The sequence below is a fragment of the Sinocyclocheilus grahami genome, unplaced genomic scaffold (genome assembly GCF_001515645.1).
Source record: "Sinocyclocheilus grahami isolate Dianchi unplaced genomic scaffold, SAMN03320097.WGS_v1.1 scaffold29.1, whole genome shotgun sequence".
Classification (NCBI taxonomy): Eukaryota; Metazoa; Chordata; class Actinopteri; order Cypriniformes; family Cyprinidae; genus Sinocyclocheilus; species Sinocyclocheilus grahami.
This window is the reverse complement of record NW_015505208.1, coordinates 1,107,575-1,131,722: the sequence shown is the minus strand read 5'-3', so window position 1 is coordinate 1,131,722 and position 24,148 is coordinate 1,107,575. Positions and strand designations below refer to the sequence as shown.

At 40.9% G+C, this 24,148-nt stretch overlaps 1 protein-coding gene across 1 annotated transcript; it reads left to right on the top strand.

Annotated features, from left to right (window-relative positions):
- The first annotated feature begins 1,095 nt into the window (after nt 1-1,095).
- Nucleotides 1,096-23,718, top strand: LOC107570552 (activin receptor type-1B-like). Its single transcript, XM_016256783.1, has 9 exons — nt 1,096-1,275; nt 18,407-18,649; nt 19,458-19,703; nt 19,779-20,009; nt 20,612-20,779; nt 20,891-21,047; nt 21,166-21,290; nt 22,108-22,238; nt 22,546-23,718. The coding sequence occupies exons 1-9, from the start codon at nt 1,185-1,187 to the stop codon at nt 22,669-22,671; spliced, it is 1,518 nt and encodes a 505-aa protein (XP_016112269.1). The 5' UTR covers nt 1,096-1,184; the 3' UTR covers nt 22,672-23,718.
- Nucleotides 23,719-24,148: the final 430 nt, after the last annotated feature.

Below are 24,148 nucleotides of genomic sequence, written 5' to 3'. Positions count from 1 at the left end.
TATTCCTCAAAATTAAAATCACAAGTTCTCCTCTGCCCTGCTATTTAGAGGAAGTAAACATCCTGAGGTCCTGGCAGAAGCCAGAGCGCTCCTATAGGAATATGTTTGACTTGTTTCCCTAAAGACGCAGTTTCCTTTTTCATACTAGATGAAGTCAAGAACTTATTTTTTTGTAATCAGTGATTTGTTATGAGGGTCTGAGGTCTCTTACACTTAACCCATGCTGTGGTTTTTGTGGGAGTCCTGAATGCTTTTCGTGTTGCTCACAGGGGTTCTGTAAGCCCCTTTGGATCACACACATCGCACAATGTGGGTCCAGCTCAAAAAGGTAACTTTGGCTCCGGAGTCAAATTATTAATGCTGATACTCTGGAGACTAATGAACACCTCCTGCTGGATCACTACTAAGACGTGATCCAAAAGCTGCAAATGTGTCACTGCTTTCATACACGTCATGCCTTAAAATGTTCTCATTAAAAAATAAAAAATGTTCTCTCATTAAACAAACTATTCTGTAATAATGAATGTGTGTGTACAGCACATTTTATGATTTATGATTAACTCATCACTGATTCTTGAAACATGAGGCATAACATTCTAGTTTTTAAAAATCATTTTAATTTTCTTCCAATTGCAACACTTTTTACATTTAATTTAAATATTTTTATTACATTTTTAAATACAGTTTAACAAATAAGAAAAGAAAGTTCCTGTGTTTAATAAATGTGATATCACTCACAGTTATGGCAGTTTAAACTATATTCTCAATCAATCGTTTACTGAAATGACTTCAAAATTGTTTACATTATATTACATTTTTTTTATTCTAATATTATTTATATTCATAAAACCTTATTGGCAGTGTTACTTGTCTTAATTCGTCCATGTTAAAGCCACAAGATACATTTCTGGAACATATGACACAGAATAAATAAAAACAAACCTGATGAGACCTCAACTACAGACAGGACCATCGGGCCAATTCACAAATGAGTCCTTGTAAAGAGACATTTCACCACAACAAAGGAGCCCAAGCGAGGAGCCCTCCCCTTTAAAACTAGTCACACCCCTTTAACCCACTATTGTCTAGCCGAGCCTGGCAGGCGGTGTGTGTATGGTTGGTTGGTTTGTGGTTGTGTTGGAAGTCTCGCTCGCTTGTCAATATCACACACAACGAATGCATTAATGCTAAGAGATGGGAATGTTGCAGTCATGCTTCCACGACGAACTGCTGTAGCGCTGCTCGCTCTGTGTGGATTAATAGCGGTCGGCGATGGTGAGTCGGGTGTTTGTGTGTGTGTCACCTCTCTCTGTGTGTATTTATTTGATAGGCTGCTGGTGTGTGGAGAGAGAGTGTGGCCAGGCTGTGCTGTGTTGTGCTGGACAGGGCAGCCTGGCGCTCATCATGGCGCTGTCTGGGGTTTGTAAACCAGTCATCTGTACCGTAAATCATTTCTTATTCATATATAACTAGTGCTGTATTTTGAATTGCGCTTCATTCGCGGCACCTAATTGATGTTTGTATGTATCATTTCTGAGGTTCGTCTATTAGGGTAGGATTTAACCGCGTTGCTCGTTGTCCCTTTTTAATAAAACATTAGCCAAATACATTATTGTTTAATGTATTTGGCTATATATAACGTTACATTTTTCCCTCTTTACGTCAGATGTTGCAAAACTTACATTAATAAACTTGCAACGCCAACCTTCCCCGGCGGTTTGCACGTTGTGACGAGCCATGTCCCCCTATTCGTAAATTAATCGCGCTTCTGATTCGAATCTTTTCGATTAATCGGTTGAATCGGTTCACATTCACACTACCGGTCTGAAGGATTTGTTCGCGAACAGGACCGCTTTTCGAGCTCCAAACTCACCAACCATCTCTTTCGGATATGGTCGATTCATAAAAGAAAAACTAGCAGAATGTTTGTGCAGCAGGTAATACCATAATAGAGTGTCAGGAACCACATGGTGACGTAAATAGGTCATGACGTAAAATGATAGGTATTCGATTTAGAAAAATGTTCCTAACAAAGCCATTCGTCATGACCTAAATTAATCACAGATTCGTTTTTGTATTCGATTTTCTTGCTGATTTTTTTTAATTGTATTTTTTACTTCAAGTAATAAAAATAATGTAAATAAAAATGTTTAAAACTGATATTATATAAGGTGTTGTTAAATCCTTGGATATATTTTTACTTTGATGCTTTACTTCCATTCATTGTTGATGACTGACATGTTTCTATGATTTTTCTTTTTATACAGATTTAATAACAAAGACCTTTTAAGTTCAGAAAAATGTTCGAAAGAACCGATTCACAGAAATAACTTCCCATTACTAGTTGTGACATGTAACTCAACATGAATTCCAGTGATTCATTTAAAAATGACCAGCCTTGTTTGTAGCTACATGGTAGATTATATCATAAATATGGTTGACAGTACATAGTTTGCTGTGGTATACCCTGTTTACAAAACAGTCTGGTGGTGTTTCTTAACATTAATCAGCATTGTGTATTTCGACTGATGAAAAAAGTCCTCATTGACCCCATTGCTATTGCCAAGCCATAAGGCATAAAATATTGCAAATTTCTTAATTTATTCTCATATTTTACTGGTTCTAGAAAACCAATGTTGTGTTTTATAACCCCTGGCAAGTACATATTTGTTGTAGAGTTTGATGGGAAGCTGGTCATTCAGCAAGTTCAGACTCAAGTCAGATTTGGAGTCTGGTCCTTTGTAATGGAAATGTGGGCAATGAGCCCTATTCAGTGGCCTGTCAAGGGAGTCTGCCTTTCTTTTGTATGGCCAAACTGATGGTGGTAACATCCACAGCACAAATAAACATGTCTGTGGTCGCACGGCACAGCACAATAACAGTTTATGCTTGGAAACACTAGTGAGATTTTCTGGAAGGACAAAACTGCAAATCAGTGTGATGCTGTTCAGATGATATAGAAGTCAACAAAATATATTTATAATATAAACTGGGCCACGTTTTTGTAGTGTGATCAACTAGAATACTAATAAGTGTGGATTTTTTGGTCTGTAAAATTTGAAATGACATTTTCCCCATTTAAACTTGCTGTGCTCCAGACATCACTTAAGACTGTGTAATGAAATGTAACACAGCGGGGGCCATTTTCATCGACGATTTGAGAAAGTTCAGCAATCTGTGATCTCTAATTGGTGACTCATCTTTTTCCGAGAAGCATCGCTCCCACTGTTCGCAAATGGTTGTGTTGCTCAAAATGCTGCCAAATGCTCTAATAGAACTTGATAGGAAATGCTAAACAGACAGATCCCACCTGTAATATACGTCTGACTGGGTCAGCTCAATGTCAGACTCTACAGTGAGCGGATTGTAGCGCGAGAGGCGTTTTTGGGCTGCCAGTGATGGGTTTGCACAGCTGCCAGTAGTTGGACACAGACTAGTGGAAATGAAACAGATTGGCGACTCCAACCATGTTATGGTAATTATTCCATCGAGGTGCTGCTGAAACCAAGCAGTCTTAGGCGATTCGATGTTTCAAGGCTCTGGACTTGCAGTTTGACTGCCTAGTTTCTCAGTAAGCATGCAGTTTTTTGTTTGTTTTTGATAAACTGGCTTGTCATGAGTCTTCAAGCTTCTAGATGTCTGTGTGACGCTTCTCGCAGGCCTGTTTGAGAAAACAACAGCAATGTGATATGGGCACTGTGAGCTAGGCAGACAGCCGTGAGGCAGGGTGCGTCGCTTTCATCATCTTTCATTCTCTCGCACATTTTTCTTTTCCCTTCACACACAGACCAGACTGAAGCATTAACGCCCTGCTCTCCCACATTTACGTTTGGTGAAAAACTCTTCAGGAATGGCACAATAACCCATTCAAACTTACATTTTATGAGTGACTCACTTGCTTACAAAAAATTACCATTCATTTGTTCCACTTCTCATAACAACAGCTGCAAAGTGGAAAAAGTGAGTTAAAGGAATAGGTCACCCAAAGTGAAAATTTACTCACCCTCAGGTCATCCAGGATGTTTATGAGTTTCTTCAACGGAACAGATATGGAGAAATGTATCACTCATTTCATCACTTGCTCACCAATGGATCCTCTGCACTGAATGGGTGCTGTCAAAATGAGAGTCCAAACTGCTAATAAAAACATCACAATAATTCAAAAGTAATCCACACGACTCCAGTCCATCAATTAATGTCTTGTGAAATGAAAAGCGGTGTGTTTGTAAGTCTTTCTTCAATGAAAATTTGTCTTGTCTGAATCAGGAGAGAAATATGCACCGATCAAGCATTTAGAAGCAGAAACCGTCCAGAACAGTTCTAAATAAATACAGTGGATTTTGATGTGACAGGACAACAGGGGATTAACTTTTTCACTGCATTAATTGATGGACTGAAGTCACGGGGATTATGGTGATGTTTTTATCAACTGTGTGGACTCTCATTCTGACGGCACCCATTCACTGCAGAGGATCCTCTGGTGAGGTTGATGTAATGCTAAATTTCTCCAAATCTGTTATGACGAAGAAACAAACTCATCTACATCTTGGTTGGTCTGAGGGTGAGAATTATGCGAATTAATGCAAATTTTTAAATCTAGTACATTTTTTATTTTTAGATGTTTATTAACACATACAATTATAAAATAGATATTCTGAACCTCAGAGTCTATGAACTTGTGCTGTGAAGGCAGGAAGGAGCAGACATTTAAAGCCTGTATCGCAGGAGGGCTCCAGGTGCTTTGAGAATGCTGTTATGGAAATGAAAGGGAGCACATTAAGCCATATTTTGCATGTGTGTGCTTGTATATAAGATCAGAGAATAGAAAGTGTAGCAAAGAAAGATATGTGGGTTCATGTGGAGTGTGTGTGCGTGCGATTATATGTGTCTGGGGAGGCCGGCTGCTGGGGTTGAGTCCTTGGTCACAGCCGACTGAAGCTGGTCTCCACTTCATTAATGACCTTGCTAATGACCTGAATGGCCGGCGGGCAGTACTGATTACATTGAGAGACAGACCTTTGTTTGACCTACATTATAGTGCATGTTTAGAAATAGTAAATTTAATTGACTTTTTTCCCTTAGTACTAAAATCATTATCTTGCAGCTTTATTTTATTTTTATTTTGTATTGTAATAAGCTTAAAGGTATAATTCTATTATTGCTTAGTGCATTCATGTCATTCCAAACCCGTATAGCATTATATTTCCATCAGACATTGTTGAAGTATCGTTACGCAACTCAACCATCAAGTTCCAAAAAGTTCCATTAAAAACTGTAAAAGCAATGTGACTTTTTAAGAATTTTCATTTTCGAGTGAAAATACATTTCTATTACAAACGATTAAAATTTTAAATAAATGCTGTTCTTTTGAAATTTCTATTCATCAAAGAATCCTGAAAAAATTTATTTGTTTTCATAAAAAATATTAAGCTGCACATCTTTTTTCAACATTCATACCAATAAGAAATGTGTATTGAGCAGAGCACCTAATCAGCATATTAGAGTGATTTCTGAAGGATCATGTGACACTGAAGAATAAATTGCATTTTAAAATAAATAAAAATAGAAAATATTTATTTTAAATTGTAATAATAGTACTGTTTTACTGAATTTTATTGATCAACTAAACGCAGCATTGGTGAGCACGAGAGGAGACTATAAAATCTTAGGCCGGAAACTTTTGAATGGTAGTATATCTATTTAAAACTAATGCACCTCTTACACTTGTCAGAAAGAACTCAATTTTTTTTGTCGCATGAAATGGTTTGAGTCTGCTGCCCTTTAAAAGAGAAAAAAACTCTGAATGTTTTCAGGGGAAAAAGAGATTCATGCCTCTGGACCAGATGAGTAATTTGAACATGAGGGTTCTGAAGAAGCTCCCCTTCCTTTCACTGCATTGATTTTGTGCGTGTAGTTCAACGTGTGTTTTAGAGTGCATGTCTGTGTGTGTGTGCGCTCTGTCTGGTGGCGTCGGCATGTCTTAATCAGCTCCCTGTCTGGGTGCTCAATGGATCTCATTTCAGCTCTATGTATCTTGGGTAACTGCACTCTCTCAGTCTGCCCGCTCTCAGTAGCCCCTGGCATCCTGCTAGAAGACGAGGATGATGGGCTTTCATTATCCGGAGGAGGTGAAGCAAGAGATAATGCCTCCACTTCTCTGGCCATCCATTTGTAATAGATATGAGAGAACTGCTTGTGTTGCAGGGGGCAATATTTGCCTCTGAGTGTTTAAACCACAAACCCTGTGAGCTCTTAATCCTCGCTTTGACCCCAACATGGAAAGCTGGTACTCCTGAAGGAGTTGTTGTGAAATTTGTGTTCCATAGTGAAGGTTTTAGTCACAGTGCCGGTAATGTGAAGTTGTTTGCGGCTTCATCGTTGACAAGACTTCCTGATCAGCCAAGCACACTGTTAATGGCAGCGATTTCATTCACGTCTTCCCGCAGTGGTTTTCATTTCCTGTCTGAACAAGAATGGAATGATAGGAACTTCACACTGGCAGTGAGATTTTGATGTCGTCCTTTACTGAATTCCCCCTTTTCTGTTGGGTCAAGCCAAGTCTAGACTAGGGTTTTAAGGTCTATCGCAGCTAGTCCCTCGGCTGAAATCCTGTCACAGCTGGGGGTTCTGTAAGTCGCCCTCTGTTACCTCTCTGTGTTCTGTCCTGGTGTATCTGTTTCACCGGCAGCTCTTAAAAGCATGTCAGGGGAGTCCCCTACCCCCAGCCACTCTAACAGTAACTCCCCCATCCTCCACTGCACAACCCACTCACATCCTTTGTCCAGACACAGCCCGCCCAATCCCTCCTCATGTCCCCTTAATCTCCACACAAAGAGCCAGTGTAAGGCCACCAGTTATGCGCATACAAGACCTCGTTTGGCCTGAACCGCTCACTCTCCCTCGCTGCAGGTTTGGTGCCACGCACGGTGTGTTGTCGACTAGCTTTGCATAAACTTTGATTGGTCTTTTTGAAGTTTCACAGACTGTATTGCAGGAATTGGAAAGAGTGTTGGGTTTCTGTAGCATAAGTGATTTGGTGGTTGTGGAAGGTTTGGTTTAGTAAGTTTAAGTCACAATAAATACGGTAAAAAAGTCTCATGATTATGCCTTAATAGTTCACAATGTGGCTTTGTCTAATTTTTTACATTGAGGTGGAAACATGCATAGCTATCAGTTAAAAAAAAATTTAAGTGTAAGATACCAAAAAATGCTCCTTGAGCTTACAGTCGCAATAGCAACATAGCTTTTCTTCTGTGTTGTGACAGACATCCGATTGTAACAGATTAGTACAAAATAAAAGTTGTAGGGATGGGAACTGGTTCAATCCATTTAATGTTGAGACATGGGGAGGAGCGGGGTTAAGTAGACTGAATGATTTGAGAAGTCCTAAATACGTCACCAGAGAGAAGTCATTTCATCATTTTCACCAGAAGATTTAGTTACAACACTTTCATAAAAAATGTAATGTATACACATGGAGGAATCATTCATATTAAGATCTTTAACATGCATTACAAAATAGCTAAGGTAGCCTACACTTCATGCCGACTTTGTTTAACAACACCAAAAATGGTTACATTCAGTGAATGCACAATATTCTTAAAGTACAGAATTTCACACACATATTGTCGTATAGCTTCCTCTGATATAATATAGTGTTGGCATGTTGATACCATGACTCTTTACATCATGGAGAAATATCATGCTGAGTTTTTTTTCTCAGTTATATGAAAAACATGTTGGAATATGAAATATGTCCACATTATACATGCATATAATGGTTGACTTGAAGAGGCTTTGTGATTTCATGACTGTGATTTCATGAGCTGTTGGACTGACATAAAACCAGTGTTGTGTTGTACAGTTGTGACGTCTCTGGAATCCTTATTGTTTGATGGTGATTTAAAAAAAAGAACTGTGTAATTTCTGTCACCATTCAGAACTGCCAAAATAATGATTGTTTTTTTAAACAGGTATTCCCGAACACGCCCCTCATCTTTCATTGGTCGTCAAAATGGATAGCCCTGCCCCCAAATCACACCATTAGTTGAGTCAGTTTAACTTTTACCAGTTTAACAGACTGGTCAGGATGCTCAAACAGAACAGTTTAGATTTTTTTTGTAACATTTTAGCTAAATCAGTCTACAAATGGTTACATGTAGTTGTCTCTGCATATTATATTAATTGCTTAATGCTGTCCCTCTTCTTGTTGTAGTTCTTTTTTTTTTTTTTTGAGGCAGAAATTTCGGTTACAGTGAGGCACTTTCAATGAAAGTGAAAAGGGATGTTTGAATGTGATGCTTTTGATAATATAAAATCACTTACAATTAATCTTCTGTTAAAACTTGTGATATTTGAGCTGTGAAGTTGTTCTAGCCATTTTTACTGTAATGTTATTATTACATTATTTTGTCTCATAATGTGGCATTATTTTCCATGACCATGAAATTGTATCAAATTGAATATAATTTTACACTAAAAGGTTTAGTAGGAAGTGATTTTTTTCCACACTAAAATCACGTTAATACACATTGTTTACATCTTGTGGCTTTACTATTGTATGTTAATGTTGAAGTGCCTCACTGCAACCCAGAACCAAAGGAGGGACAAGTAGAAATAAATGTTTATGCCAATCAACATTATGCCTCTAGTGCTGTTGATTGAGCAACTTGTACTGAACCTGGAATATTCCTTTAAGAGTTTTAACCATAAAATTGTGATATCTACATTGCATTTTCTCAGACGTCTTTAGAAAGAGACTATGAGGCAATTACGGTCATTCTATTTGCTGCCCGGTGATTTAATGATATCGTGTGTGCTCCATTAGAGGGTTATTACGGCACCGGGTTGTTTTTCTCTCGCTATCAGGGCCTGGTTACCTCCGTGTAATCTGCAGGAAATTCCTTGTGCATGTGAACTTCAGTTGACTTGGATCTGCTCTACTAACGGTTACTGGCAGTGCCCTTCGGTGTCTGTTAGATCACAGCCTTTATAAGATTTATAAAGAGTACACAAACAATCTCACACACTCCCTCTCTTGCTCTATGACACTTGACACATACACACACCCCCACACAAATACACACGTTGAAAAAGCGAAGTTGACACTTGTTCAGGAAGGTGTGGTTCTGCCACTTGCATGCCATAAGTTGTGCAATAAACCTGTGTGCGAAAAACTGTGTGAGGAAGCGTAGTGAGTCAAATCAATTAAGTGTGTGGAGCGAGATGAGTGACAGTAGGACTACAAAGTAAAAACTGAGGCCTGAACATGTGGGAAAGCCAAAAGAAAAGCGTTAAAATGAGAAGAGAGGATTAGAATAGAACATTTTTGACAGAGACGCCCAGAAAAGACTGGGCATTAAAGCGCTTTTTGTCCCTTGGTGGGCCCTGTTGTGATCAGCAGTCAAGCGTCTGAAGTCCTGTTATTTTAAAACCACTGCAATTTGTTTTGAGTGGTCTGCCATTGTATGCGGCTCGGATAAAATCGAGGGCGCCAGTGAAGTATGAACGCCACCCCTCATGTCATGACCTCGGTCACCCTCACCAGCCGTCATCGCATCCTGTCTGAGTTTGTCTGATCTGGTGAAGAGACACAAAAATAAACAATGGTGATGACAGGTCTAAAAAAAGTTACAAAAGGCGAGATGGTCGTCCATCACTGGGCCATTTGAATGCCCCTCAAGATTAATGATATAGTTTATTTATGCCCTCAGGCTTTTAAGGTTAGGCAACAAAAAGGTACCGTGATGTAACCATGTTTTTTAAGGTGTTACCATGGAAGTCTTTTCATTTTGTACTTTAGTATTATAGATTATTGCATGTATAGTCCAAGCTTCTTAAAAAGTCTTAACATCTGTTCTATGGTACTTCGACAGTACTTTTTTTCTTGACTATTTTCAAAATAGTCAGTGGATGAAACTGAATATTTACAAATTATTTGCTAAAGATTTCTTAAGATATGTCATCAAGGTTTAGAATCTTAAATCAGATTAGATGTATTCCAATTGATGGAAATTAGTGCATATAAACATACCTAGTGATCTCTTGTTTTTGTTGATATTTTGAGTTCCCTTTCGAAATGTCTCTCGACGTTGCTTACAGCTTTGCTGACGCATTGGGGAAACATCTTTCTCCTTACAATACTGAAGCCTGATTTACTTAACGCCATTGCTCTGCAATGCATGTGAAAATTGGGGGGTGTGGCACCCCTTATAATGCAGTGCGTGGCGCCATTTCCCTCAGAATCTTTCTCCTTTACCTCAATTATTTGGAAGCCACTCCTTTGTCATCGATTCATCGCATAAGTGGATGTATTCAGTCCTTTTCAGCATTCTGGCGAAGATGCGACATGTCATTTAAACTTGTTCCTCATGCTCGGGACCTCTAGAGCTCCCTGATGATCATGACAAGTGCGTCTTCTGCCCACGCAGAATTGACGCATTGAGGACACTGAGGAGCCCAACTACCCTCACTGCGACACCATGAGTGTCAGGACTCTCCGTAGAAGAAAAGCCCCCATGCTCGGTGACGCCTCTACCCCCCCATCCGCCGCCCTTCTCCTCTGCCGCTCCACCAGTGCTGCAGACAAAGAAGCAACGGCCACTGGTCGTGGAAACCAGCACTGCTGGCAGCGAGCTGACATCAGTGCAACGCCCGCATGCCTCCTGCTCTTCAGACCAACTCTCTCCGGTGGATTATCTGGACTCCGACGCTCAGTCTTCTAGCGAGATTTACGAGCCTGGTCACGGAGATCAAGAACAGCTCTGCATCCTTTCTAAGGCGATGGAAGAGCTGAACCTAGAGTGGTCCCCTCCCACGGAACCCGAGTGGAACAGGCTGGGCGAATGGTTTCTTAAGCCCAGTCGATGCCATGAGGCCGGCCCAAAAAAGGCCCGCCCCATTCTTCCCTGAAGTACACGAAGAGGTGTCCAAGAGGTGGTATGCCCCGTATTCGCCTCGTGCCCACGGCTCTGAACTTCTGACATCTGTGGATGGCGCCGATCTATTCAAAACTCCCGCCAATTGAGGAGGCCATTGCCACGCATCTCTGTCCCTCCACGTCACTGAGGGTGACCTTTGCAGCCGTGCACCCCAACAAGCCCTGCCGCACCACCGCAAATATCGCTGGAAAAGCATACGTGGCAGCGGGCCAGGCAGCGTCAGCCCTCCACTCAATGGCTGTTCTTCAATTTTTCCAGGCGAAGATGCTTAAACGCCTGGACAAGCAGGGTCCGGATACAGAAATCTTTAGGCAGCTTCGCAGTGCCACTGATCTTGCCCTGCGAGCCGCTAAAATGACAGCGTAGTTGATCAGCCGCGCCATGGGTAGCCTGGTCGTGCTGGACAGACATCTATGGTTAACGCTGACAGATATGAAGGACGCAGAAAAGGCCGTACTTTTGAACGCCCCCATCAATCCTTCAGGGCTTTTTGGTAGCTCGGTGGAATTCCTCGCGGAGCGATTCTCAGAGGCTCAAAAGTAATTGAGGGCGATGAAGCATTTCATACCAAAAAGCACCGGCCAGCCACCTCCCATGCGTTCGCGCTCCTCATCCGCTCAGTGCTCCTCATATGGACCAGGAGCCGATACAGCTCCAAAGCCCCGCCCACAGCCAGAGCCTTCGGTGTGTCCCAAGGACTCGTGACATCAGCGATACCCGCCTCCCAAACAGCATGGACCCTGCGAGTCAGGGAAACTGGCCAAGGATGCCCAGTCACATTCCTGACGGACTTCAGGGGAAGAGGAGTCTGAAGTTCGACAACAGTGACAGCCCAGCAGCAAAAAGAGGCTGTGTTCTGCATGTTCCCCTCGCCTCCCCACCAGTTGCGGAGGGCGAGGACAAAGAATGTTGTTCTGTGTTTGTTCCACATGTTTGTGCAATAAAAACCAAACAACCTCACAAAATAGCTTTTTTCCTCTTCCCACTGTCACTCACACTCACATCCTTCACAGCCCCGTCACTTAGCAGCGAGCTGTCAGTTCCTGTCATGCTGAAGCCTTTCTCACAGTTTGCGGAAGTGTGGAGAATGCTACCAGGGATATCAGAGTGGGTGTTGAACAAGATAATAAGAGGTTGCACGCTTCGCATGCAGACCACCCCGGTTCAATGGCGTGGTAACATCGGGAGTTCAAGCCACAAATGCTCCCGTTCTAAGAGCAGAAATACACAATCTCTTCAGCAAAGGAGCCGTGGATTTGTGCCTTCTGAGGAACACGAGACCGGTTTTTATAGCTGCTATTTTTTAGTTCCAAAAAAGGATGGCGGTCTTCGCCCTATCCTAGATCTGCGTCGTTTGAATCGCACTCTAGCAAAACGCTCATTCAAAATTATTACACTGAAACTAATCCTATCACTCGTTAAGCCCCGGGACTGGTTTATTTCAGTGGAGCTAAAAGATGCTCATTTCCATATCCAGGTAGCCCCTTGTCACAGGCGTTTTCTGAGATTTGCTTTCGAGGGAGTGGCCTATCAATTTTCAGTACTCCCCTTCGGCCTCTCCTTAGCTCCACGCACTTTTACCAAGTGCATGAACGCAGCCCTCTCCCCTCTTCGATTGATTGGATTGCGAGTAGCGAACTACTTAGACGACTGATTAATTATGGCTCCCTCAGTGAGCGAGCTCTGCAACCACAGGAATTTTCTCATCAGCCACCTCCAGTGTCTAGGGCTCCCATTCAATGTGCAAAAAATATAATTTTCCTGGGTGTGAGTCTGGATTCTATATCTATGCAAGCCGGAGCGCTCGAGAGCCAAAATGAACTCCCTAGCGGTGTTCAAGGAGGGAAAGTCACGCCCCCTAAAATGCTTTCAGAGAGCTATGGGTCTGATGGCAGCCACCTCAGTGGTGTGCCACTTGGGGCTGCTTCAGATGCAGTTGAAGACACGCGTTCCTGTATCAGCCTTGCACGCAGGTTCGATGTGTATATTAGTAACGCGCAGATATTTAGAGACTCTGGCCCCTTGGATGGACCCAGTTCTCTATGCGCAAGGTGTCCCACTTGGTCAGATTTGCAAGAGAAAAGTTATCACGACAGATGCTTCCTGCATCCGGCATTTGGACAGCTGAGGAGAAAAAAATGGCACATAAACTGCCTGGAGCTCACGGCAGTTCACCTGGCACTCAAGAGTTTTTATGCTCAAGTTCATCACACACATGTTCTCATCCGCACGGACAACATGTCAGTGGTAGTGTATATAAATCGCCAGGGATGCATTCGCTCACGACGAGTCTGTTACTGTGGGTGGATCAGCATCTCTTATCGATTCACGCCGTCAATGTCCCCGGCCAACTGAACCGCGAGGCAGACATGTTATCCAGGCAAAGAGTGAGTCAGGGGGAGTGGAGACTTCACTCCCAGACCATGAGCATGATCTGGAATGTATTCAGATGAGTGGAGTAGGGATGGGCGATATCTTATCGTTTGCAATATACCGGTAAAAAATATTCCCCCCGATAAGAATTAGTCTTCCTGCAATAATAGCGATAAAGTCTAGTTCTTGACATATTTCTGTGTGCGACAGTGAGGAGCAACATCGCGGAAGGCGGACATGAAATTGAGAAGGTGTAGCCAATATCACTAAATGAGGAGCTCGAGCTCCTTTTACAATCTGTAACTGGTTTGGTTAGGGCTGTACAGTGCACAAAAATCGGTCTGAATAAATGTACTACAGTAGCACGTGTACGATACAGTTTTGCATGTGTATGAGCCTGTTTACAAACCTGTTGTCCAACAAAGTTATAATTTATTGACATGCTTTTTCTCCAAATTAACTTAATAACATAGTCGAGTGTTTCAAATACTTCTTTTAGTGATCAAACATGGTTTCATATTACAGAATGATGGTATTATATACAGTGATAAAGGCCATGTCGATTAACATTGCATTATAAATATACTTTCCTTATAAAAATGCCCAAGATTGAAGAACACAGATAAACCATATATTTTGTCCAATCATATGTTTATTTTCCTCAAGTTTGATCAGTTAAAATGTCTCTATCTCCGTTGTGCGTTTTATTCAGCGTTAACTGGATACCTTCCTGGAGTGTCGTCAGTAGTATTACTTCTGCTATGGATATGTGGAGTTTCTGTGCAAGAGCGCCCTCCGGCTTCCAGTATGAGTCAAACAGTCTTTACATTACGTGTGTACTCATTCATGCTCACAACACCCTATTTTGGGTAAAAATAGGAAAGATAATACTTTTCTCTAAAGAAACAGGATTCCCTGAATTATCGTCATTGATATTATCGCAATAAATACCAGAAATATCGTGATATATTTTTAAGCCCATATCGCCCATCCCTAGAGCGGAGGTAGACCTTTTCGCATCAGCGGAGAACACTCATTGTCCAAGGTTTTTTTCCATGACCGAGCCCTCCACTCTGGGAGTGTACGCGCTCGCCCACCCTTGGCCGAGAGCTCGCAAGTATGCTTTTCCTCCAGTGAACATCCTGCATCAGGTGCTGTGCAGAATCAGACAGGAGAAGGAGCCAGTTCTGCTAGTTGCGCCGAAATGGCCCACTCAGCCCTGGTTCCCGGACCTTCTCAAGATGTTATCGAGCCCTGCCTGGCCTATTCCTCTGAGGAAGGACCTCCTCTCCCAGGCAAACGGCTCAATCTGGCACCACAACCTGGCGCTGTGGGACCTGCATGTCTTGCCACTCAACAGAGTCCGTCCACTTCAGCATCGTTACCTCAGCAAGTGATGAGAACCATTTCTGAAGAGAGACCCGTCCACCAGGCGCCTATACACTCATAAATGGAAAGTTTTCACGAATCGGTGCAGTTCAAAGAACATGGATCCAGCCACCTGCTCGATCTCATTCATTATTCTGTCATTTTTACAAGAGCGCTTCGATGACGGCCGCACGCCCTCCACGCTCAAATTATACATAGCTGCGATATCAGCCTTTCATAATGGTATTGACAAACAGCCAGTTGGCAAGAACAATTTAGTGGATAAATTTCTCTGTGGCGCTAGGCGGCTCAACCCTCCCCGCCCGACCACAATCCCCTCCTGGGACTTGACTTTGGACCTGGATGCCCTGACACACACCCCTTTCGAACCGCTGCAGTCAGCCTCACTTAAAGTGCTCTCTCTCAAGACAACGCTTCTGCTTGCGCTTGCTTCTGTCATGCTGATCGGGGATTTACATGCTCTCTCAGTCAGCGAATCCTGTTTGAGCTTTGGTGTTAATGACCGTAAAGTCATTCTTAAGTCAAGGAAGGGCTACGTGCCTAAAGTGCTTTCAACACTGTTCAGGAGCCAAGTGATAACTCTCTCAGCTTTCACCCAGAGTGAGCCTGTGGACGGGGAAAGACCCCCTCCACAGCCGCTTCACCCTGTGCGCGCTCTGCGCATCTATGTCGAGCACACCAAGAATTTCAAACTCTCAGAACAGCTCTTTGTGTGTAACGGCAGTCGTACTAAAGGTCTACCGGTATAGAAACAGAGGCTATCTCATTGAGTCGTGGACGCGATAGCCCTGGCTTATGACACACAGAATACAAATTGTCCCATCGGGGTGCGTGCCCACGCCATAAGAAGCATCGCTTCCTTCTGGGCATGGGCAAGGGGTATATCTATGGAGGAAATCTGCTTGGCAGGAGGATGGGCCTCGCAGAACACCTTTGCCAGGTTTTATAATTTGGACGTTTCTTCGCTAGCTTCTCGGGTCCTTTCAGTTCAGGAAAGCTAAGCGAGATAAGATCTCTGATTATTACCACTGCTATTACTTGGCTGTTGTGGGTGACATTCTACGGCAGCAATAGGAGCCCCCGCCCCCTCGCTTATGGTGCGGGTTTCCATTAGGTCCGATAGACTCTTACGTCAGGCGCCGCCTGCGCTTTCATCTCTAGTTCTCACCATGGTTATTGTTGTCGGGCCTCTTATGTTATTCTCTGAAGCACAGAGTCGGTCGCTCGCTGCATTAATGCAATGTATCATATATCACTGGCTTAGTAGCCCTTGAACTCACATTGCTTCGTTCCAGGACACGCTATCGGAATGTGCAGGTTTTTTAACCTGTGTGTGTTTATATGTGTTTGCTTCTCTTAGGACTTGCAATGCACTGTGCCACTTTTAATATTATCTCAATGTGGTTCTCTTGTTAGTAAGCACTGACTGTCACCACTTCTATCATTCTATAGAACGTTCATTCTCGTTTAGTGACTACCTGGGCCCCGCCCTCCCTTCTAGAGCACGGGGTTTCAACCAGTTCTGCTGACATGCAAATATAGGGAACCTTTTCACTTGATTCTGATTGGCTCTAGCGAGTCTGTCAAAGGATATCCCCGCCTGCGCAGCATGTGCCCTTTTCTACTAGGGATGGGCGATACCACTTATTTTGTTTTCGATACGATACCGATATTTTTCAAGGCAGTATCGTCGATACCGATACCGATACGATACTTCTGAACTAAACTTTTAAATTATGAAATGTATTAAATTATTAAATTACTAAGAGTAAAATGGGTAATGATAACCACTTAACTTAGTTTAAAATGCATTTTAACATTCAATACGCCTTAATTGTAATTTATTAGGTTATATATTTGTTTGCACATGGTTCAAATGTGTTTTTGTTTACACATGATTTAAATCTACAAATACTACAGTTGAACTATGGTCACTTTAGTAAAACCATGGTTCATTATCATAAGGGACTGCCAGTGACCGGCTGTTGCATCCATAAAATGCAACCTTTTTGTTCTGACAGTGTATGATTTCTATTAACATTACTGAATAGAACATGATCTATATTATCTTTCAACGTTCAATTTAAATAAATGTAATTGTACAAACTATGTAGGCTACGATTTGTTTATTGTGAAATAACTCAAACATATGTTTTTTTCTGTCCTCTGATAAGCATTGTTCAGGGCTGCTGTTCCCAAAAGCTTTAATGCTTTCTTATGATACTTTTGGGAAACGCAGCCCTGTTTGAATGCACTTTTAGAAGTGAGTGAACGCTCTCTTTGATTGATTGGTTCTGTCTTGCAACATTTGCGTGTGTTCAGATGAGCAGGAAAATAGATATATCCTACACAATTACTTGCGAACAAAGGTTATTTGTTTAATTCAATGCATTTGTACGCATTATTATTATTATTATTATTTTAAATAAACGAAATCACTGGTAAATAAAACACACCTTAGTATCGATATTTTCTGTTTGAGTATCGATACTTTCGATACTCGCGTCAGTATCGATATATCGATACTTAGGATCGATATGCCCATCCCTATTTTCTACTTCAAACTGCATTGTGTCTCCATTTTCTAGCTGGAAGACCTTGGCAGTAGACACGGCGTGACTGTATATGTTCCCCAATGTCGAGACATTTCGAAAGGGAACGTAACCTTGGTTCCCTGAGAAGGGAACAAGACGTTTTGTTCGTGCCGTGCCACCTTCGCTCAGGTCTTATTCAGTCGAAGATTCTGAGGAAAATGGCGCCAAGCACTGGATTATAAGGGGCACCGCGCCCCCCCAATTTTCACGTGCTTGAGCGAAGCGCTGATCAGGCTTCAGTATTCTAAGGAGAAAGGTGTTTCCCCAATGCGTCAGCAAAGCTGTACGCAACGTCTCGTTCTCTTCTCAGGGAACCGAGGTTATGTTCAGTAACCAGGGACGTTTTCCCGCATCTGATGTTAACCATGCCAAGTTGGTCGGTGAACAAAAGTGTAATTTCCTCCATGTATCCAATCCAAAATCTAACAACGACCTTGCCAATAGAAGATAAACAATTTTGATTTTTAGATATTTTAGTGAACCGAGCATATTCTCAGTGATTAGACAATAAAAGGGTGATTAAAATCCTATAGACCAGCTTGACTCCAAAGCCCCCTTTTGTTCGAGATTATTTTAATAAATAATAAACCATTTTAAGACATTGCTTCTCTGTTTTAGTATAATAAAAATCTACATTCAGTTGGATTTGAATGCACTGTTGCTCCTACTACCTCTTACGTGTCAAATCTAATCGTCTTGCTCATTATTTATTGCAAACTGAGTTCTGACAATAACGCAATAGTCTGTAAAAGTGTTTTGCTGATATAAAGGTGCAGCAGTGGGGCTCCGAATCAGGCCATCCCATGCCAGCTTCTGCTATACACAGTCTGTTTGGGTTCATCTGCAGTGGCGGATTCAGTTTCATGTTATGTAGTTTGGTAGCGAACTGAACTCTGCATGCAGTGCGTCTGGCCTGAGTTACCTTACTCAGTGATTCTTTATGTCCTTATATCGGTCTTGCTTGCTCTCTGGTGGATATTTTGAGTTAGCACAGTTCACTAAAAATCCACTTGAATACATCCTCATTTAGAATCTGACATTAAGATGAAGACATATTGCAGTTATTTAGAGACATATTTTAATCGTTCTTCTCTCTCTTCCTCTGTCTAGCTCTTAAGTGTAATTGCACTGCCTGTGAGAGCAGCGGTTATGTCTGTGAGACTGATGGGGCCTGCATGGCCTCTACATCCCACATTAAAGGTCAGGAGGAGGAGCAAGTTCGGATCTGCATTCCCCGTGTCAACCTGGTACCACCTGGACAGCCCATCTACTGCTTGAGCGCCAAAGGCCTGTTCAACACACACTGCTGTTATACGGACTTCTGCAACAGCATCAACCTCCAGATTCCCAGCGGTAGGAGTACAGGCCAAATACACTAGTGTTAAAAAGTTTGTTTGTTTGTTTATTTACCTTTTTAAATGTATTCAATTATTTAAATATGTGACCCTGGATCACAAAACCAGTCATAAGGGTCCATTTTAATTTTTAACAGCTGAATAAATAAGTTTTCCATTGATGTATGGTTTGTTAGGATAGGACAATATTTGGCTGAGATGCAACTATTTGAAAATCTTGAATCTGAGGTTGCAAAAAAAATCTAAATATTGAGAAAATTGCCTTTAAAGTTGTCCAAATGACATTCTTAGCAATGCATATTACTAATCAAAATGTAAGTTTTTATATATTTACGGTAGGAAATTTACAAAATATCTTCATGGAACATGATCTTTACTTAATATCCTAATTATTTTTGGCATAAAAGACGAAAATTGATAGTTTTGACCCATACAGTGTATTGTTGGCTATTGCTACAAATATACCCGTGTGACTTATTACTGGTTTTGTGGTCCAGGGTCACATATTACATTTAAGGATGCAGTATAATATTACAAAATATTTCTATTTAAAATAATTGATTTTCATACTGTACATTATAATGTGATGCCTAATTTCACTTATGGATGCATTTAAAACTATTACTTTTAAATTTTAGTGGTTCATTTTCAATTTATTTATACAAAATAGTATAGAGTTTTAATATTGACCTTTTATCATAGTATGAAAATAATTGTCTACGTGTTATCAGTATTGGACAGAATTTTAATATTGGTCCATCCGTCTAGGTCCAACCTGTAAAGTGCATTTTACTCATCTTTTTCAGGGATTACTGAAGGTAAAGAGGACAGCTGGGGTCCTGTAGAGCTGGTGGCAGTGATAGCAGGCCCGGTCTTCCTCTTTTGCTTATTGCTTATCGTGGGAGTGCTCGTTTTCCAGCACCACCAGCGCAACTATAACCATCGGCAGCGACTCGACGTTGAGGATCCGTCCTGTGATCATCTGTACTTGGCCAAAGACAAGACCTTACAGGATCTCATCTTTGATCTGTCCACCTCCGGTTCAGGATCTGGTAAGCTGTGCCTCTGTCCTCCTCCTGTATGTGAGTAGTGTGTTGTTTGTGTGCTAATGAGTTTTCTCATTGCAGGTCTGCCCTTGTTTGTTCAGCGAACAGTGGCCAGGACAATTGTTCTGCAGGAAATTATAGGTAAAGGTCGCTTTGGGGAAGTATGGAGGGGGAGATGGAGAGGAGGGGATGTGGCTGTGAAGATCTTCTCATCCAGAGAGGAACGCTCCTGGTTCCGTGAGGCTGAGATTTACCAGACCATCATGCTCCGTCATGAGAACATCTTGGGCTTCATTGCTGCTGATAATAAAGGTAAGGAGTCTAAGGAATCAAAGGATCTATCTATCTATCTTACATATAATCAAATCAATATATTATATTGTTTAGACCATTTAATTTTTAGTATTTTAATGTTAGCACAATATATAATAGTATAATTATTTAAAAGAATAAATCCTATCTATCTATCTATCTTACATATAAACATTATCTTGCATGTTTCATTTTTTATATTTTAACGCTAATCTGTAGTATTGTAATTATTTAATATCTATCTATCTATCTATCTTACATATAATCAAATTGATATATTGTTAAAACATTTAATTATCTATCTATATTACATATAATTATTGTTTAAACATTTATTTTTTATATTTTAATGCTAATCTATAGTATTGTAATTATTTAAAATAATTATTTGTTTATCCATCCATCCATCCATTACATTTATATTACATTTACTTAATTTTTGCTTTTTAATATTTAATATTATACAAATTAATATTGTTTTTTTTTAAGTAATTTGTCATCATAACGTGATTACTGATATATTTCATATATTGATCAAACATATAAAGACAGTGAGTTCATCCATCCCTAAATCTCTTTGAATATTTGTGTCTGTTTCTTAGACAATGGCACATGGACACAGCTGTGGCTGGTGTCAGACTATCATGAACATGGCTCATTATTTGACTATCTCAACCACTACTCCGTCACAATCGAGGGGATGATTAAGTTAGCACTCTCAACGGCCAGCGGCCTGGCACATCTGCACATGGAGATCCTGGGAACACAGGGTAATTATGAATGAATCAGTTTGACATGTCGGCCTCTACATCTGAACTGTAAAATCTCTCAAATCCTGTACTCACAAAACCAAACTCAATCACGATGGTCTCCTTCCACAGGAAAACCAGGCATTGCACATCGTGACCTCAAATCTAAAAACATCCTGGTGAAAAAGAATGGTACTTGTGCCATAGCAGATCTGGGGCTCGCTGTACGGCACGAGTCTATCACTGATACTATTGACATCGCACCTAATCAGAGGGTTGGCACCAAAAGGTACATCTATTGTCAGGCACTTCTACCACATTCAGTTAACGGCTGCTTCATGTAAATGTAACTATAAAGGTAACTATGAAAACTGCATTACCTGATGTGAATTTATTCTGCCTTTTAGATATATGGCCCCAGAGGTACTAGATGAAACGATCAACATGAAGCATTTTGATTCTTTCAAGTGTGCTGATATCTACTCTTTGGGACTGGTATACTGGGAGATTGCACGACGGTGTAATGCTGGAGGTGAGGAAAAAGGAGCTTAAATTATCTTCCACCCACAATCTCTTAGCAAATGTGATTTAATATCAGTGCTTTCACTGGCTGTAGGAGCCATAGAGTTTTAGGTGTCGTGTCTCAGTACCATTTATTCAGCATTAATAAGCATATTAGAATAATTTCTGAAGGATCATGTGACACTGAAATGAATTCGGTGCATTAAATTGAAAGCAGTTATTTTAAATGACAATAAAATTTCACAATATTACTATTTTTACTGTGTTTTGATCAAATAAAAACAGCTTGGTGAGTTTTTGTAAATACTGAAAATTACTGACAAACCTGGAAAAAAGCATCACTATCTTTTAATCACATTTCATATTTTAGCTGATTAGTGGAAATTCCTGTAAAATGTTGTAACTTAAATATTTATTTTTAATTATAGTTATGTAATCATTTTTGGCCAATTTATGTAGCCCTAATTTGTTGTGTGAATATGTATTTAGTATTTTTTTTTGGCAGTTAAATACAATTATTAGGCTTTAATTGGTTTACTATGTAATGATGTGTATGTTTACTGGTTTACATACAGTTACATATATGATGAGGCCTAGAGTAGAAAATTATACGAGGGCAGAATTGTCAGTCCTGCCTCCAGCTCCCAATCCTGAATATTTGGTTGCAGCTGTAATATTTCCCCATGTGACTTTGAATGCTGATTTATTTTGCTACACATGAGCAATAAAACGAAATCTTGAAAAAAATATGACATAAAACGTTGCATTGAGCCATTCAGCAATAAACTTGCTGAACCTATCAGCTCACATTTTTACTATTTTCTCAGGCATCCATGAAGATTACCAGCTTCCTTACTATGATCTAGTGCCCTCCGACCCCTCTATAGAAGAGATGAGGAAGGTGGTGTGTGAGCAGAGACTACGGCCCAATGTGCCCAACTGGTGGCAGAGCTACGAGGTAAAAACTCATGACCCTCCAACTTTGACATTTCCAGTGACCAACCATAGTTTATTCAGTCAATACATGACTTTTAGGACTGGTACATGTGGAACTGATGATAACAGTAGACCACACTGAAGAAAAAACACAAATAATGGTGCAGCATTCACCACAAACATGCTTGCCAATTTGAAACGCCATTTTTGAGTGCAATATGCTTCATGCGTGCCATCTGGGATTTTTCAATGTGAAAATACAGCCTTCGCAAGCATACTTGTGAGAGAGGCTGGAAAACTCAAGTTTTATTTGGGTTTTCTCTCCGCAGGCGCTGAGAGTGATGGGGAAGATCATGCGGGAGTGTTGGTATGCCAATGGAGCGGCACGGCTTACGGCTCTGCGGATTAAGAAGACTCTCTCGCAACTCAGCGTCCAAGAGGACGTTAAGATCTGAAAGATGCGGGATGCTGCAGATCCCTGTAGAGACGCACAAGCGAATAAAGACTTAAGCCAAAAGCAGCCTGCCAGTTTTAGCCCTTTTTTGAACCTTCTAAAGTTGTGACGAGGCCTACCTCACCATCTTAAGACGAAACTACTGAGGTTGAGTCCATCCCAGCCCTTTTCCATTTCTCCAACATCAAAGTTCCCGATCGTGGATGAGCCACCAACCGCTGATTTCAGCACAACCTCCCTCCATGGACCTACTGTTTTTTTTGGCAGGAATGACAATTGAACTGTGGCAGGCATTTTGATTTTATCGTTTTTATTTCACCACTTTCGTCCAAAATGGACTTTGCCGTGACTTTTTTTAAAAGAATGTTTCGATTTCATTTTTGTGCGTCCTCACACACTAATACACCGTATGTCATATCCCAGTGTGAATCTATGATTATATATAGTGCTCTACTGCTGTTGTGAGAATGTGAAAAAATGTGGATAACACTGTCTCCTCCTGTTATGACTAGCAATTCATGTACAAACCTAAGTGTAGCAAAGCGAACACACCGTGACTGTGTGGCAAAGTGGCATTGCAGTTCTTTGTTCCTGTGGAAGAAATGAAGAAGTGCAGATTATTTACTCCAGTAAAAATCAGGCTGCATTGGTTAAAAACTAACTTCATTAATATGGTTTCGGGTTCGAATGCTTTTAAATGTTCACAGGGAGTGTGTGTGTGCGCGCATGTATGTTTTATTTAATTGTTTTCGGGTTCTTAAAATCCGTATTGTGATTGCTGAATTCATTGCGGGATGATTGTTTAGTCCTGTTGTCCGACGGCATACTGAGAAAATAAGAGAGTTTTTCAGGAAAGTCACTACCACTTGTATGCGTTTTTAAAAATCAACTTATTTTAATGGGAACGTTTAGTATGTTCTGTTCCCATTATTCTGGGATGTTGGCATGTTAAACTGCACTGTTGATATTTGTTTGCAGTCAGTGTCCTTTTAAGGATGTAATAGACACACACATGTAAAGTATTGAAGTAAAATAATGCATCTCTCTATTTGCCTGCATTACAACATTTATATTGCTCCGCTTTGCCTTGCATAGAAGAGTTGTCATTCAGTTTAATTTATAAATACTACTGAACATTTCTTCCTCATTCTTATGTTTAGGGTTTGCCAAGACTAACCACCAAATGCTGGGCATGGCAACACTGCATCATATGCCAACTTCACTACTCCCTCCATCCTTTATTGACTTCACTTGCACCAATGTCTTGATAAAAGTCAGAAATCTGCAGATGTGAATGATTAACTGGAATCTGGGATATAGATATAACAGTAGATGCAAAATGTGACTAGATTAGCATTAGCTTTGGCATTAATGCCAAATGCTTGTTGAAGGGCTGGAGGAGAACAAGGGTCCTGTATTATGTGTAACATTTAATCGATTGCAGGCTCTATTACAGTTCATTTCTGATTGACCTGTGC